The 16,150-nt window shown below is 35.1% G+C and overlaps 1 protein-coding gene across 1 annotated transcript; it reads right to left on the bottom strand.

Annotated features, from left to right (window-relative positions):
- Positions 1-2,584: 2,584 nt before the first annotated feature.
- calm2b (calmodulin 2b, (phosphorylase kinase, delta)) lies at positions 2,585-7,628 on the bottom strand. Its single transcript, XM_052611454.1, has 6 exons — positions 7,496-7,628; positions 6,314-6,344; positions 3,849-3,992; positions 3,592-3,698; positions 3,355-3,490; positions 2,585-3,238 (listed from the first exon to the last, which is right to left on the bottom strand). The coding sequence occupies exons 1-6, from the start codon at positions 7,496-7,498 to the stop codon at positions 3,210-3,212; spliced, it is 450 nt and encodes a 149-aa protein (XP_052467414.1). The 5' UTR covers positions 7,499-7,628; the 3' UTR covers positions 2,585-3,209.
- Between the last annotated feature and the right edge of the window lie 8,522 nt (positions 7,629-16,150).

The raw sequence follows: 16,150 nt of genomic DNA, 5'->3' as shown, positions 1-16,150 counted from the left end.
GCAGAGAACTTTTCAGCAGATGCATTCCAGAAACAGGACAATCAAAAAGACAGAGATGGATATTTGACAGTAAATACCTCACTCACCTGACACCAGAGTGCTAGTTAATGAGATGACTCAATTTTTTCCCAAACTAAATGTTACCAACGGTCAATTATCTCAGAATCATGGAAGGCAGTTTTCACCTCAGGTAATTGTGAGATGAAGTCTAAATACTTGAAATTGCAAATCTAAAATATATATATATATATATATATATATATATATATAAATAGAAAAAAATAAAAATAATAAATTTAATAAAGTAAATTAAAATAAATTGCCATTTTTATTTTTGTTGAAAAACAAAAATTGAAAAGTTTTAATTTTAAGCTATAATGACAATGCAAGATATAAACTTGAAATTATAATGAGATATTAAGTCCCAGTTATGAGAATTACATTTTTGATTTTTATTCTCCGAGGTGAGGTATAATTAACTTGATTGGTTAAACATTATAAAGTTGCAATTTATAAAATCTTAATTTGTAATTATGAGAAATAAAATTACAATATTCACTTTTCTTGAAATATAGTCATGATTGAAAAATAAAATTGCAGTTATCGTTTACCTTATTTTTTTACTCTGAGGCATTAATAAGCTTCCATGCTTAACACAATGATTGTATTTAAAATAGATTTGAACCTGCTTTGCCATTTCCCAAAACTCTTATTTCATTTTCAGGTCTTCTTTCCAATGACAATGAAGACATTACTAAAATAACTCCATAAGAACTGGTGAGGACTTGAGGTGGTTTCGAGATATCTTTTATAGTGCTGTGATAGTGTCTTTGGTTGCCTGATATCATAACAATAATGGGAAGAGCTATTGTTAGCCTGGATCGCAGTAATATCATGAGGTCCCATGACTTGTTGTCTTGTGGACTTTGTCTGCTGCCTTTAAATCCATAACACTGACAGAATCTTTAAACAAACCAGAGGGACAGAAACACTAGAAGGCAAAAATAATTATTTCTTCTGCTGGTCTCCATTTAATAAAGCCTACTCATGTATTGCCATTGGCTGGCTTTACAAATACAAAGCCTGGCCTTGTCTTTTATTTATTCTACCTCCACAGAGCACCACATTTCCATCATCAGTCAGTCGCATAGTTACATGACGTGAAACATGGGAGCACTGCTCAACTCCCGATGATCCTTTAGAGCCTACTGGAAAAGGGAAGCAGCTACCCGTGAGACTGGAATTCAGGGTTGCTAGGAGACGTGATGGAACATGAATATCACACGCCAGAAAGCTCTGCACTGTGGTAAATAGTTCGCTGAGAGGAGATGTGGACATATCTCCCTCGATACAGTGAGCTGCTTATGCCTCATTGGCCTCCATCAACATCCCTTCGCATTTGTTTGCATTGTGAATGAGCTTTTGCTCATCCCTCACACTCGCAGTTTCCTACACGTGATTACTTCAAATGCACATCACCATTTGTGAACAGCTTGTTAACAATGAAACACTCGGGCAGTGTTTGTGTTTCAGCCTTGCAGCTAAAAAATCTGTTTTGTATCCAACAAGAACAAACATTTAAGAACATTTTAAGAACAAACATTTAAGAACATTTTAAGAACAAACATTTAAGGACATTTTAACAAGGCTTATTTTAAGGAGACTGTAACACTAGTGGTTCGGTAGATGTTTAGTAGATTAAGCATCCTGCTTTTGAGTTGGAAGAGAATTAGCCTGCAAGTCTGACCAGAGGTCCTAGAGCACTTTTTAGGAGGACCAGTTGAATACAGATATTACGAATTGGAATAGCTGTGGCATTTACCATGTTATAAAACTTCAAACAGTAGACTTAGCAACCTCAGTGTGCACGTTTTAGTCATAAGGAGTTTGGGTAACACTTTAGAATAAGGTTCCATTAGTAAATGTTAGTTAACTACTTTCGTTAACATGAACTGAGCAAGAACAATCCTTTTACAGCATTTATAAGTCTTAGTTCATGTTAATTTCAACATTTACTAATGCATTATTTAAATCAAAAGTTGTGCTTGTTAACATTAGTTAATGCATTGTGAATTACCATGAACTAACAATGAATAACTGTATTTTCATTAACTAACATTAACAAAGATGAATAAATACAGTAATAAATGTATTATTCATTGTTTGTTCATGTTAATTAATACATTAACTAACGGAACCTTATTCTAAAGTGTTACCGGAGTTTGAAGTCTTTAGCAGCAGAACAATGGCCATCAGGTTGGCCAGTTATTTGCAAACATAGATATCAATTTAAACAGAAATTGCAGTTTTTTCTATGTAAGACATCTTGACTAATAAAGTCTTTTAAAGAACCTAATTACACTGATTTTCACCATGCAATGTCACAAAAGTATGTAGCAATGACAAGGTAAGTGGGTAAAACCATCATCATGTCACCGGACTGGAGTGGACTAACAATAGTAAATCCAATTAAATAGTAGTGACATATTGTTAGTAAATGCTAATCAACCAAAAGACTGTCAAATACTCTTGTTTAGTTAGATTCTACCAATGCAGTCACTTGATAAAAAGGCAGGAGAAGCAGTTTTTGGGTAAATTGTAAATTTTATTGGAAAACAAATATACAACTTGGAATGAATTTTGAGGCATGGCTGTGCCTTAAGCAGTTACAAAAGAAAAGTGACTAATTAAAAAGCATAGTAAGAACAGAACAAATACAAAAAGATTAGAGTGTATGGGTACCTGGTGATAAACCCGTTAGTATTTAATTCAATGATGTTGCAATAGTGCAATGCTGTGGACTTTTCCCATTTCTATTTATACTCAGTCCATTGTCCATGCAGAGTCGCACTTCCACATAAAATCAAAAGAGAAGAAAGAATCATGCCAAAAATAGTTGAAATAACGCCACGCTGACCGTCAGCTGAACCCTTGATGGCAGGCAGACAGAGCAAAAGAAGTGGAAAAGGGGCCTGAGCGTAGTCAGTATCTGTGTCTATTCGTATCACCTGGTCCCATAACTGCTCCTTCTAACAGACTGTTTATGATGATTAGGAGTTGGGGGAAGGCATGAGCACTCAAATCTTATAGTATACATGCAGATCTTTTGGACAGGAGAGGATGGGGAGAAATTCAAATTAAACATTTTACAGAAATTAAAAACAAGAAAAAGGCAGATTTTTTTATACAAGAAATTCTGTACAAGGCCTTCACTTCGCTGTCATCATCTGTACAAATTCTATGAAGAAAGAGAAAAGGGTGTATTAAGTGTCATTTAGAGTCACTGCAAAAAAAAAAAAAAAAAGTGCAATTCTAAATTCATAACTTTACACTGTTGTAAATGATGATACTCACCTTCATAATTGACCTGACCATCTCCATCAATGTCTGCTTCTCTAATCATTTCATCCACCTCCTCATCTGTTAACTTCTCCCCCAAGTTTGTCATCACATGGCGCAGCTCAGCAGCACTGATATATCCATTCCCATCCTAAACAAAGAGAACAATCATCCAAATTAAGTCTTAGGAATGTTGCTACGAAAACCCTATTAACAGGTTTACTCAATTCAACAGTTCTTCAGAAGCCTTACTTTATCAAAAACACGGAAAGCTTCTCTGATCTCCTCCTCGCTGTCTGTGTCCTTCATCTTTCTTGCCATCATTGTCAGGAACTCAGGGAAGTCTATTGTTCCATTACCTAAAGTACACGGTCAGGTAAGCGATGATAATGTTTAATCGAGATAAAACACTTCAAGGAAATAGATTCAAGTCATATGCAAATTAAACCCTACTCGCAAGAGTTAACATCTTGCTGATGGCTAATCTAACAACAAAAATGTGTCCTCACCATCTGCATCCACCTCATTGATCATATCCTGCAGCTCTGCCTCTGTTGGGTTCTGGCCAAGGGAACGCATGACAGTGCCCAGCTCTTTTGTGGTGATGGTGCCATCCCCATCTTTGTCAAATAGCGAGAATGCCTCTTTGAACTCTGGAAGGATAAACAGGAGACAGATCAGTGTTTGAGCCACATAACTACATATTCATAAACCCTACTGCAAATATCATACATATCATTCGCTTTTCCATTTAAGCTATAGACAAAAGGAACAGATAAAGTACTTATACATCTTCATGTCAAGCTTTTCTGATATTAAATCCACATGGCGACTTTATAAAATACACAAAAAAAGATCCCAATCCCAAAAAGTGCCATTTATTACATAGTTGTCTATTGCCAAGACCAGTAACAACAAACGCCTCCATTGATAAAAGTCTTTGGTGACAGGATACTTTGGAAGTCACATTCAAACACCCCAGAGCCATCGCAACAGCTGACCACTAGTACTTGTTAAGGTCTTTCAGTGAAGGCAGTTCAACCAGACCTGCCGAGCACCATTAGTTACATGCACAGACAACATACAAAACAAAAATCACTTTGCGTAGATGCCTAAAGTACCTTCTAGATTCTATTTCAAAAGACAACATTTTGTAAAAGTCCAGTAAGAGTCAGCACTATCACTTATCAGTTTAAATGAGGAGAATTGATCCTTGCAGGCATAGTCTAACTAACCTATTGTGACAAGTGAGAGTGCATTTCACCGGTGCCTGTATTTGCCCAGAGGTCTGAACACTAAAGGGCAATACAAACTCCCCTCATCAACATGAGCTGATGAGACTATCTGATACTTCCTGTGATATAACATCAGACATTACATGTGCTTTACAGAGCTCTCCTATTACACAAAACATGGGCCCATTCAAGATGTTTTTCTAAACACATGTAAAATAATACTGAAGCTTAAGGAGATGCATTGGGCTCATTTATCACGATCCAAAGAAACAACACAAAATACAGAACAATTACAACTTTCCCACTGCAATATGATAAGGTTAAAATCATGATAATAACTCCATCAATAAACACCATTAGAGTGTTTATTAATATTTTGCATCAATTTATATTTTAATTTTAAAGTTCTAAAAACTTTCTTGTGTTTTTGTCCTGTTAATAGTTTTTGTGTATATATAATGAATGATATAGTTACATACACAGTGTGAATGTATGTATATACATTTTTATTATAAATTACTGTTTTCCTTACAGTCTTGCACTCTATTTGTGGTGGCACGTCCCCTGGGGGAAATATATATGTATATAATGTAAATTTAAAACAGCAGATGTGCTTATTGAAAATGCAAATTAATTCTCTGCCAGCAGGAGGCACTTTTGGAGCGGCAGAAATAGTGGTTTCCCGGTAGCGGCTAGTAAAGATTAAATAAAAATGACATCAAATATTTTCTGAAGACAATCAGTTCCCTTCAATAAAGATACATTCATTTAAAAACACTCGTGCCGCATTTTGATTTTGAATCGGTGCTCATGTTTATTCAACTTAATAAAGCCTTTTGGAAAATCTATTTGTGACGGTCAGTTTCAATATTGTGTTGGGCCGCCACAAATAAATGAATGTATGAGAAACCCTAAGTTAAAATGAGAAATGTTGCTCCATCAACTAGCTGAAAAGTTAATTTTATTTAGTAACAACAATAACAACAAAAAAGTAAGGTTTTAATATTAGTTTCAGTTAACTAGAATAACCCTAATTAAAGGTGCGGTATGTAGGATTGAGGTTAAACTAGGTATTGCAGACAAAATTCAAAATATTGGAGAGAGTTTTTTTCCACCCAGCCTCTCCTCCTCGGACTTTACGCACACCAACAGGAATGACTGCACTTGATGATAAATTAAATGAAATACACTGTGTTTTCGCCAACTGGCAACCCGGGGTGCCAAAATACAATTGGGTAAACTGGCAGTGGGCGGGTTTCTCAAACCAAAACAGAGACCGACATACCGGCCCGGAACGCATATTTTCAATGGAGAATAACTGACTGTAGCATTGTTTTTCAGATAAACAAGTATGTTAACTACACATGTTTCTTAAATATCTGCAAACATATTATAGTATTTTTATGCTTTAGTAGAGTCAAGCACTCACACACAGCACCTTTAATGCAATAATTAAAAAATACACAAGTAAAACATTTTTATATATAGTAGTTTAACATAAGAAAGTCACTTAAATTACAGTTACAAATATATGTACAGTATCTGTTATAGTTTAGATACACATATTACTAGATTGTAAAAAAAAAAAACAGCAAAAGTTATGAGCCTGCACATTCAAGTTTTGACTAAGTTACAACCTTAAAAGACAACAAATCAGTAGAACAGCCAGGCTATTGCAAAAAGCTATAATCAAGTACAGAAACTCGGAAGGGGTGTGTAAGCAAAGTGCATGTCCTTACCAGCTATTTGCTCCTCTGTGAGTTGATCAGCCTGGGGATGGAAAGAGATTACAAACAACCATATTACTACATAGTGTCGAGGATATGATTCACTAAGAATCCATAGTATTTTGGTTCTCTGACATCAATATCTACTTGTGAGACCAAACAAAGACCTCAGATTGCCTCCCTCCAAATGTTACACCAGCTGGAGAGAATAAAGTGCCACCATAGCGACGGTATGTAGACACTCCTAACAACAGCAGTTCATCCACCCACCTGATTCCCAGCATTTGGTGAACCATTCCCTCGTGGCACTATAGACAGTCATTTTAAATAGTAATTTAACCTTTTTATTGTTAAAGTAGCCCTGTGCAATAACGCTCGAGTAACCTAGTAAGAGAACTGCAGGCTATTTCATAATGACTGAATCTGATCACTGACGTTACGTTTTAACATGAATTTGCGCATTAAAATAAACCGATTTATGAACAAAATAGGTGTGATATTGAACATTAATATCTTAAAATGGTTCAAGAATTAGTATAAGCCCTCCACGACTTTCTGCAAAAAACACTACATTACTGTATTTTTTTTTTTCGGTTTAACTAGCTAAAGTTACTTTTCTTACAGAAATCCGTTATGGCCGGGCAAGTTAACGTAACTTAGCTCACATGTGCTGCTGTCCATTCAGCTTCACAACTAAACAAACCAGGTCACTTTTGGTTCAAACAGAGCTTAGGCTATATAAAAACAATTCTGTCAAAGACTGTATATACTGTGACTTTCTGAACCCTGTTACACAATGTATTCAAAACTACGATGGCAACAGGGAAACTGAATGGGCTCAAGCAGCCCTCTGAAGTTTAGTAAAGTTAAAGTTAATTTACTTCCTTTGGGTTAGCGCAGAGTTTAAGAAAGTGACCTTTAAAAAAGTAAAGCGGAATATGACAAAAAGTACAGTAAAAGCAGAAGGAATAGATAGAAGATGCGTTGCGGTGGGTAAGTTAACGTTATAGTCCTTCATTCAGTCCATCCACTGTAGCCTATTCGTAAATTTGGCGGCACTTGTCTGTAAACGACTGAAGAAAACTCTTCATCTATTTCTTGACTTCTTTACTTACGCGTAAATATATGTTAAGGTCTTTTATCTTTTCATTAAAGCATATCCATTATTTATTTGAAATATTGGTGTGCACTCACCATGTTTTCTTTTTCTGTCGGTCTCCCTCCGTCTCCGTAAGAGATTCACAAATGGTGGTCGGAATATTGGTATAGACCCGCCTTAACGGTCGTACATAAACACCTCCCATCTTGCTGTATCCATCCGCCTACTGCACTGCATTCTGGCTAGGGGTGCGTCTGAAATGCCGCGATATTTGCCCACGAAACTAAACTAAGCTTGAGTAAACGTGATACAGGTCCTTCTTCAAAAACGATGTGGTATTGTTTTGTGCTATCGGCTGATCTTGAGGCAAAAATACAGGCGGACTATCTGACGGCGGAAGAATCCTTTTCGCCTTTCGGTTGTGCGGATGCCTCTGATTGGTTCGTTTGTACCTGCAATGCGTCACTCCCTGGTCACACACACAGTAGAATTTGCCCGGCTATAAATGCATAGAGCTGAAATAGAGAATCACCTGAGCTGTTGTGAATTCCACCCTTGGGTGGCCAACATTATAGTGTTAATGTTCTTGGTAGATGTTCAGATTTTTCAGGGCTGTATGGACACATTGTACATTTTTTTGGATTCAAAAAAGCTTGTTCAGAATGTGCATTAAAGGGATAGTTCACCCAAAAAAATCTAAATTATATCATTAATAACTTACCCCCATGTGGTTCCGAACCTGTGAGACCTACGTTTATCTTCGGAACACAGTTTAAGATATTTTAGATTTACTCCGAGTGCTCTCAGTTCCTCCATTGAAGCTGTGTGTACGGTATACTGTCCATGTCCAGAAAGTGTCCGGTGTTCATCTTCAGTTCTCTCTTCACAGCAGTTCAGTCAGTGTACTGTTTGAGTACATGAATTACTCCGGGATATTGGTTTGTTTGAACTCAGGGAGTGTCAGCCACATTAAAAAAGTTAACATCTTAAGACATTTGTGGATTCATGCGAATTGGAGACGCGAACTGCTTAAAATGATTCAGTTCGATTTGGTGAACTGGTTCAAAAAGATCCGGTTACATCGAATGATTTGTTCGCAAACCGGATATGACAAACTGCTTTGTTTTGAAATCTCTCTCACAACAGACACGGAGGAGAAGACAGTGCTGAATAAAGTCGTAGTTTTTGCTATTTTTGGACCAAAATGTATTTTCAATGCTTCAAAAAATTCTAACTGACCCTCTGATGTCACATGGACTACTTTGATGATGTTTTTAAGTAGTGATTTACATTTACATTACATTTAATCATTTAGCAGACGCTTTTGTCCAAAGCGACTTACAAATGAGAACAATAGAAGCAGTCAGGTCAACAAGAGAACAACAACAGTAAACAAGTGCCATGACAAGTCTCAGTTAGTCTAGTACAGAACGCATAGCCAGGTGTTTTTTTTTTTTTTTTTTTTTTAATAAAGGAAAAGACAAGAAAAGAAGGAAAAGTGCTTGTATTAGTTGGTTAAGTGCTGGCGGAAAAGATGAGTCTTTAGATGTTTCTTGAAAATGAGTAAAGACTCAGCTGTTCGAATTTAGATTGGGAGGTCATTCCACCAGCTGGGCACATTCCAGGAAAAGGTCAGTGAGAGTGATATTGAACTTCTTTGGGATGGCACCACAAGGCGTTGTTCACTTGCAGAGCGCAAACTTCTGGAGGGCACATAAGATTTAACCAGTGAGTTTAGGTATGTTGGTGCAGTGCAGTGGTCGTGATGCCATCAACCAGATCCTGTTGTGTTTAGCAAGGCCTAAGCACCTAGCTTCTCAATGCTTAACTGCTTTAGCTCCCTCCTTGCAGGCCACCTGTCTCTGGCCATGTCCCAGGTCTGTTGGATATTGAAGGGGGGGATTGAGGAATTTTCATACCAAAAGAGCAGTAGGAGCAACTGAGATTATCAGTTGAGTGAACCACCTTCAGTATTGTTAATGTGATACATTTGTATTGTATTTGTCTTAGGTGCTATAGGGTTCATTATTTACCCCAGATGTTTTCCATGCCTCTGCACTGCCTCAACTCTAACCACCACCCCTCCAAAAAGGAGATGACTGAATCCAACTTCCTTTTAAGAAAACAGTTACGTCTAAAACAATACAGCTTGAACTTGGGTGGTTCCTGCATGTTTGCCTTTCTAGAGCTTGTAAAACCAAGGGAAAGAATGAATCATGCAGTGGTTATACCCACAACACCAACATGTGTGTTTTATGCCTCTTTCAGGTTACCTAAAAGTTTCCGCACTGTATGGATGCAGAGGGGTGTCTGGTATCTTAAAACTATATAAGACCTGTAAGACTTGATAGGTCTCCTCAACATAAAAAAAGTGCAGTGTTGCCATTTAAACTGAAAATGTATTGTGCAATATTTCATTTGGAAGGCAACATGAAAATTAGCTTTCAAGGACATTTGTTGGAATAAAAGTAAATTCTATTTTTAGAGTATCACACACACACACACACACACACACAAACACACACACACACATGGTTTTTATAATGTAGAAACTGTATATTCTATCGCCCTTCACCAACCCTACCCCTAACCCTCACAGGAACCTTTGTGCATTTTTACTTTCTCAAAAAACCTAATTCTGTATTATTTATAAGCGTTTTGAAAAATGTGGACATGGGTTATGTCCTCAAAAGTCACCCTCTCCTTGTAATACCTGTGTCATACCCATGTCATTTTACAGAGTTGTGTCCTGATATGTCACAAAAACATGCCCACACACACTGTGAAACTTAAACAAACTAAAAACCAAATCAATATTAGAGCTAAATAGAACTTGTCAATGACAAAAACTAATAAAAAGTGACAAAAGCACATAACAAAAATAAAATATAAAATTATAGACTAAAATAGTCAGATTTAATCTTTAATAGTTATTTAAAAAGTTTTACTGCCTTGCAATAAGAATGTTATATTGTTAGGGAAACATTGTAGTGTCATAAAATGTCATAAGGATAAATATTATGGTGCAAATACGTGAATATAGCACACTGAAAAATGATCATCATGTTTAACTGAATTCATGTACTCAAGATTTAAAATGAGTAAAGCTAAACCATGGTACTGCTTTCAATTATGCCAAGACATCTGGTAATAAGATGCCAGAGTCTGTGAATGGGTAATTGAGGCCATAAAAAGCCATGTGAGACACAGATGGTTGATAATCACTTGTGTAAAGAGCCCCTGACCACTCAGGTGTTTACTCAGAGTTAGGGCCATGAAACTAAGACCTATTAATTCTTTATGTACATTGAGGCTTTGTACTGAATGCTGGCAGACTTAGCAGCACCAGGCTCCGTTTTCCCAACATAGACCCTTGTGTGGCTGTGTACACGTGTGTCTGTGTATGTGTGGTTGTGTTGTCGAAGCTGTACATAAAGGAAAAATAGCATGACTGAGATTGTCTTTCCCTTTCTGAGTATCCACCTGTTTCCCTCTCTCTTTTTTGAATGACAGCCAAAAATCATGTAGTCAAATAATAAAGGCATCAGTTGTCAATGTTAGCAAACTGCACAAAAATGTCAAAGATACATAATATTTCTGGTCGGGATTTATACCAAACTGACATGGTCTGTCCGTCAGGAATGGATGAAGGATATTTCAAATTCAATTCTGGAAAATTCAATTCAGATATTGTTAGGGAAACCACTGTAGAATTCAAAGAGGCTTGAAATCTTGACTCATAACAGACAAGCTCCGTATCTTTGGAAATAAAGCTGATTTAAAAAGGGGATTTATGTTCACAAAATCTACCATCTCTGTCAGATTTTTCAATAAGAACAATAAATAAATCTGAATTAAATGAACAGAAATATAGTATTTTGTGGCTAACGTAGGCTTTTATTTTATTAACATCAGGAGCTTTAAGAGATCAGTGATATTAAAAAAAGAATCTAAATTATGGATGGTTTTTGGTGCTTAGTGTTCATAGAGATTTAGCTATCTCCATAACTGAAATTATTATATGTAATTTTATTAGATAGTGCAGTCTTTTTAAGTCCACAATGTTCTTCAAGTTGACATAATCTATTTATTAAAGAAGTGACATAATAAACTATGATAGCCCTTGTGTAAACAAAACAATACATTCAATAATAAGACTCAAAGAATACATGACTGCAACACTGAATAGGATTAGATTTAGAAGCACTGATTTCTGTCTACAGTGAATATAAATTACGTCACATTCCTCTTTATTGCCCTTTGCAGATATGCTGTAGAGCACCATGGTTAAAATACACCTCAACTATAGCTTTAATTGCTGCAAAAGCCAAAAGTCGTGATGCGGTTAAAGTGCATCATGACTGATAGTGCAACAAGTCGCCTAACCTAGTAATGGTAAAAAAGCAATGCCTTTACAAGATGGCTTGATAAAGGGAACAAATACAATTTAAAGCTAGTTAATATGCTATGACTATTTTATTGATCAGTATTGTTGTGTCTTGTGATTCAAGTACAGCAGAGGATTCAGTTTCACATACAGTACAGCATTAATGTTTAACCATGTATTTAGTGAGACCTATCTTACATTACAGAACGCTCCAGATAATTAACACACTTTGAAAAGTAAGCTTAATAGAGAACAAACTGTATATTTATTCATCTGTTCTTTATTAGAGATTGTATCTGTACGTTAACACAATAGCAGAATACACATGCAATATATGCATCTTCAAGATGAATTCCACATTATTTTTAACCTTTTAGACTTTCTCTCCCGCTCTTTCGCTCTCTCTTTTATTCCATACAGCCCAATTTTAGACATCTGATATGCAAGACTTGACTTCTCACACTCAGTACTTACTGATGGCCAAGTTACTGAAATGCCATTTAACAGAAAACAATGGGAAGACTAAATATGCACATCTATTGTGCTGACAAGGGCAATAACCGACATATGACCGAATTAAGTAACAATTGATAGTTGTTTTTGGCTGATCCTTGTATTGTGTTCTTCCAGAAATCATTTTATTGCTCCTTGCTGCCTTTTGTTCTACAGCACTGTCTACTTGTCTTGATGATGTACAGTTATTGACACCAGTATTGCTGGTTTACTTATACAATATATTTAGATAGTTTTAGAAAATCAAACACCATACTGTGTGTGCATGTATTACAACAGAGAAAAGTGGCATAAAACAGTAATTTTACATTTTTATTATGGTCTTGCAATAATAATGTTATATGGTCTGGACTAGTGTCATAAAAGATATTGACATTAAACATGATGATACAGATATATGAACATGGCACTGAAAACGGATCATTAACATGTTCTTGTGCACTAAATGCATGTACTCAGGATATAAATAATGAAACCACTATTACTGCTTATTATATATCTATATCTATCTGTCTGTTTCTCTTTATTTCTCTCTTTTGCTTCTTTATGGCTTTTTATGTGGTCTTAATGATTATTGTTTTACAGTTACACCAACTACACCACTATTTCTGCATGTATATAAGTTTGAGATCATGCACATATTACCATTATTTGAACTAGAAGTGATGACAGGTATATTCTCAATTCAACAGAGGGTACTTTAAAATCTGTCGGTCCACATCTCAATGATTTACTCCTCTGCAGTGCTCCCAGTTTTGCCATGTCACGGCAATAACAGTCAGACCACTGCATCTGGCCAACATCCAGAGCGCTGCAGCAGGCTGCAACCCCCATTAAAGCAGGCCATCCCGCCACAAAAGGACATTGCAGAGAACAAACACACTCTCACTCGGCCCATACGGAATTCATTGGAGAACAATATCTCTAATATGTTATTTGGACTGCAACAGATACAGGTTGTTTACATATATAATTTGGCATGTGTATACACTATTAGTGGCAGTTCCTTGTATATTAATTTGTAACATAGCCTACTTAACCGAACACTTATCCATAACATTACTTAGTCCATTGGGTAAATGTTAATTTTTTGGTGAACTATTCCTTTAATTTTAGTCGGTAATCCCTTTTTACACTGAACACACACCACTATGCACATCTCAACTTTCAACAGAAGACGCTTTCTGATTGAATTTTGATTGAAAGAGAAAGCAAAAAATAAAAGTGTCATATTAAAGGCATAGTTATATGGGATGCAAGGTAAACCCAAAAATGAATATTTACTCATCCTCATGTCATTGCAAATGTACAACTCTTTGGGTAAACACTTTTGGTTACCATTGCGACTCTCATTAGATCAAAAAATGTATTTATCTGAATTTATTTAATTCTCAAATAATCTTCTATGTTCCACAGAAGAAGTCATACATATCTGGAATGACATAAGGGTGAATACGTGATGATAGAATTTTAATTTCTGGGTGAACCTCAAAAAGGACACAACTGTATATAGATAATAACTGATAGGCCTACATATGAGTGAAGGGAAAGAACTGATAAAATAGATGGAATAATGATTCCTCTTCAGCTTTGGTTTGTTCTTTCAACCTGTTTTCTCAAGTTTGGAGAGTGACTTACGTTTCAGAAAAACAAGGTTGCGTGTGTGTACACATGTTGGCAAATATACACATTACTTGACTATTCCTACACATGCAGATCAAATGTTTACCTCATTTGATTCCCAGGACTGTTCATTCAGTAAATGAAGTGAAGGTACTTTAGGAAGGCACACAGCTGAAGTGGCTGTTACATAAGGAGTCTTTCATGTAGAATCCCTGCAGAGATGGATCACTTTTCATTCTGGCCTCACCAGCTCAGTTCTGACACCAAGTGACACTTACCTGCTATTGCAACTTCTGCACACCTTGGGTTCCAAAACTGTCAAACACTTGAAGCAAGCTTAAAGGTACTATTGCTTTTCAGTTATTTGTCATAGCTTTATACAAGCTCATTCGTTTGAGTGAAGCTCAGATTGAGGGCTCAAATTTTCAGGCCTTTAATTACAGCTTCATACAGAATGGATGGTAATCTTGTCCCAGGGAATGAAACAAATAACCATCATTAAATGTGATCTTGCTGGTCTGTGATTAACCCGACACATGCAAAACAGCTATTTTCAATCAGTTTTAGCTGTGATTCAAGCATATTCAGTTGATTATGGGAGCTACGTCTGCAGGTTAAAAAACAAAAGTGTTGTATAAATACAAGTCAGTAAATCCCTGGAAAAAGGTATTTTGTTTAATAATACTTCTAATAATATTACATAAACGTAACATGAGGTTATTCTCAGTTCTCTTTTAATAAAATGTGTTTATGTTTATTTGTTCATTGACTCATTCCTTCATTCATTCTTTGTGAATTTATCATTTATTTTCTGTTGCTCTCTCGATCCAGTACACACACAAACACACACAAAGTGACTTATAATTAAAATGAAACAGCATTAATCTGTGCACACCTTCTTGGACAAGAAAACAGAAAGTTAATGTTTTATAAATAGTTACAATAAAAATAATAATAATAAAAAAAACGTAAATAACATTGTGATAAAAAAATACTTTTCACTTAAATTAACATTTTATTTAATTAAATAACATAATTAAATATATTTAAATTATATAATTGTACATATATGCAAACATAATAAAACACATATGAAATATCACATCAAATACACTAATTCTTACCACACATGCCAATATTCCCAATACATTTCCAAATCCTTCCAGATTAATGTTGAATTGAGATAATGGTAGAACAACTGAGGACTTGTTTCTTTTTCCAATCCACAAAATTCACAAATGCCATGTAACTAATTATTAAAAATAACTCTTATTGAAGAAATTATTGAATATTACAATTAATTTTAACAACTGAGTCCACATACACAAGAAAGAACAATCTTAATCTGTAAAACAGAATTTAAGAGAAGAGATAAATAAATAAATAACGTAATAATAATAATATTAATAATAATAAGTAAACATACATAAAAACAACTAAACAATAGTTCAAATAATCTTCCTTCCTTAGGACAATATCAAGGACTAACGTTTGGGAGAATAATAATAATAATAAATCCTCCATGAAATACAACTGTCATTCTTTTTGTTATTAATTCGCGTTAGAGACTCTTTCAAATATTCAATTTCTAATAAAAATACATTTTGGTATGCATTTCGCAAATTTTAGTTTTTGAATGTAATATTTACATTGCAAAATGTAAAAGTTAACGACATAATCATTTTTATTTTGTGTGAATAAGTTCAAGTAACATCTTTTAAAGAGAGCATGTAATTACAAAATAACAATTTTTTTAATGCTTCATTAATTCAATGCCACAAGAACATGAGGTATTACATATTCACATAATCAAATTAACATTAGCTGCCAGAGAAAAGAGAGCGAGAGAGAAAGAGAGAGAGAGAGAAAAAAAACTTACATACATTTCAATGATTTCAGAGCATTAGGCTACATGTTTTCAGTGCTTTTTTGTTTTCTGTTTGTTCCAAGAGATTTATATATAATTTGAAGTCATTTATAAAATGTACAAAATTTGGTTTACATTGAGCCCATTTTTTCTTATGTGTATGGGATTTTCCTAACAAAATAAACAATTGTATAATATGTTGTTCTTTACTATTCAAATTTTCGTTTTCTGTATAAAAACTTACATAAAATATACAAATTTCTATCATACCTTAAATTTTTTCTGTTAATAGAGAATTCCAAATCTTTCCGAAATATTACAAAATAACCCTTCTTTATTTGAAGTGTGGATGTTGTCGTC

The sequence above is a fragment of the Carassius gibelio genome, chromosome A12 (genome assembly GCF_023724105.1).
Source record: "Carassius gibelio isolate Cgi1373 ecotype wild population from Czech Republic chromosome A12, carGib1.2-hapl.c, whole genome shotgun sequence".
Lineage (NCBI taxonomy): Eukaryota > Metazoa > Chordata > Actinopteri > Cypriniformes > Cyprinidae > Carassius > Carassius gibelio.
Note: the sequence above shows the minus strand (reverse complement) of the source record. Positions and strands in the feature narration are given on the sequence as shown.

Bases quoted from the DNA above. Each gene is read 5' to 3' on its own strand.
- calm2b (XM_052611454.1), bottom strand. The intron at 3,699-3,848 runs GTGAGGACACAT...CGTGTACTTTAG, and splicing joins CAATGAGGTGGATGCAGATG to GTAATGGAACAATAGACTTC. The intron at 3,491-3,591 runs GTAAGGCTTCTG...CTCTTTGTTTAG, and splicing joins CTTTCCGTGTTTTTGATAAA to GATGGGAATGGATATATCAG.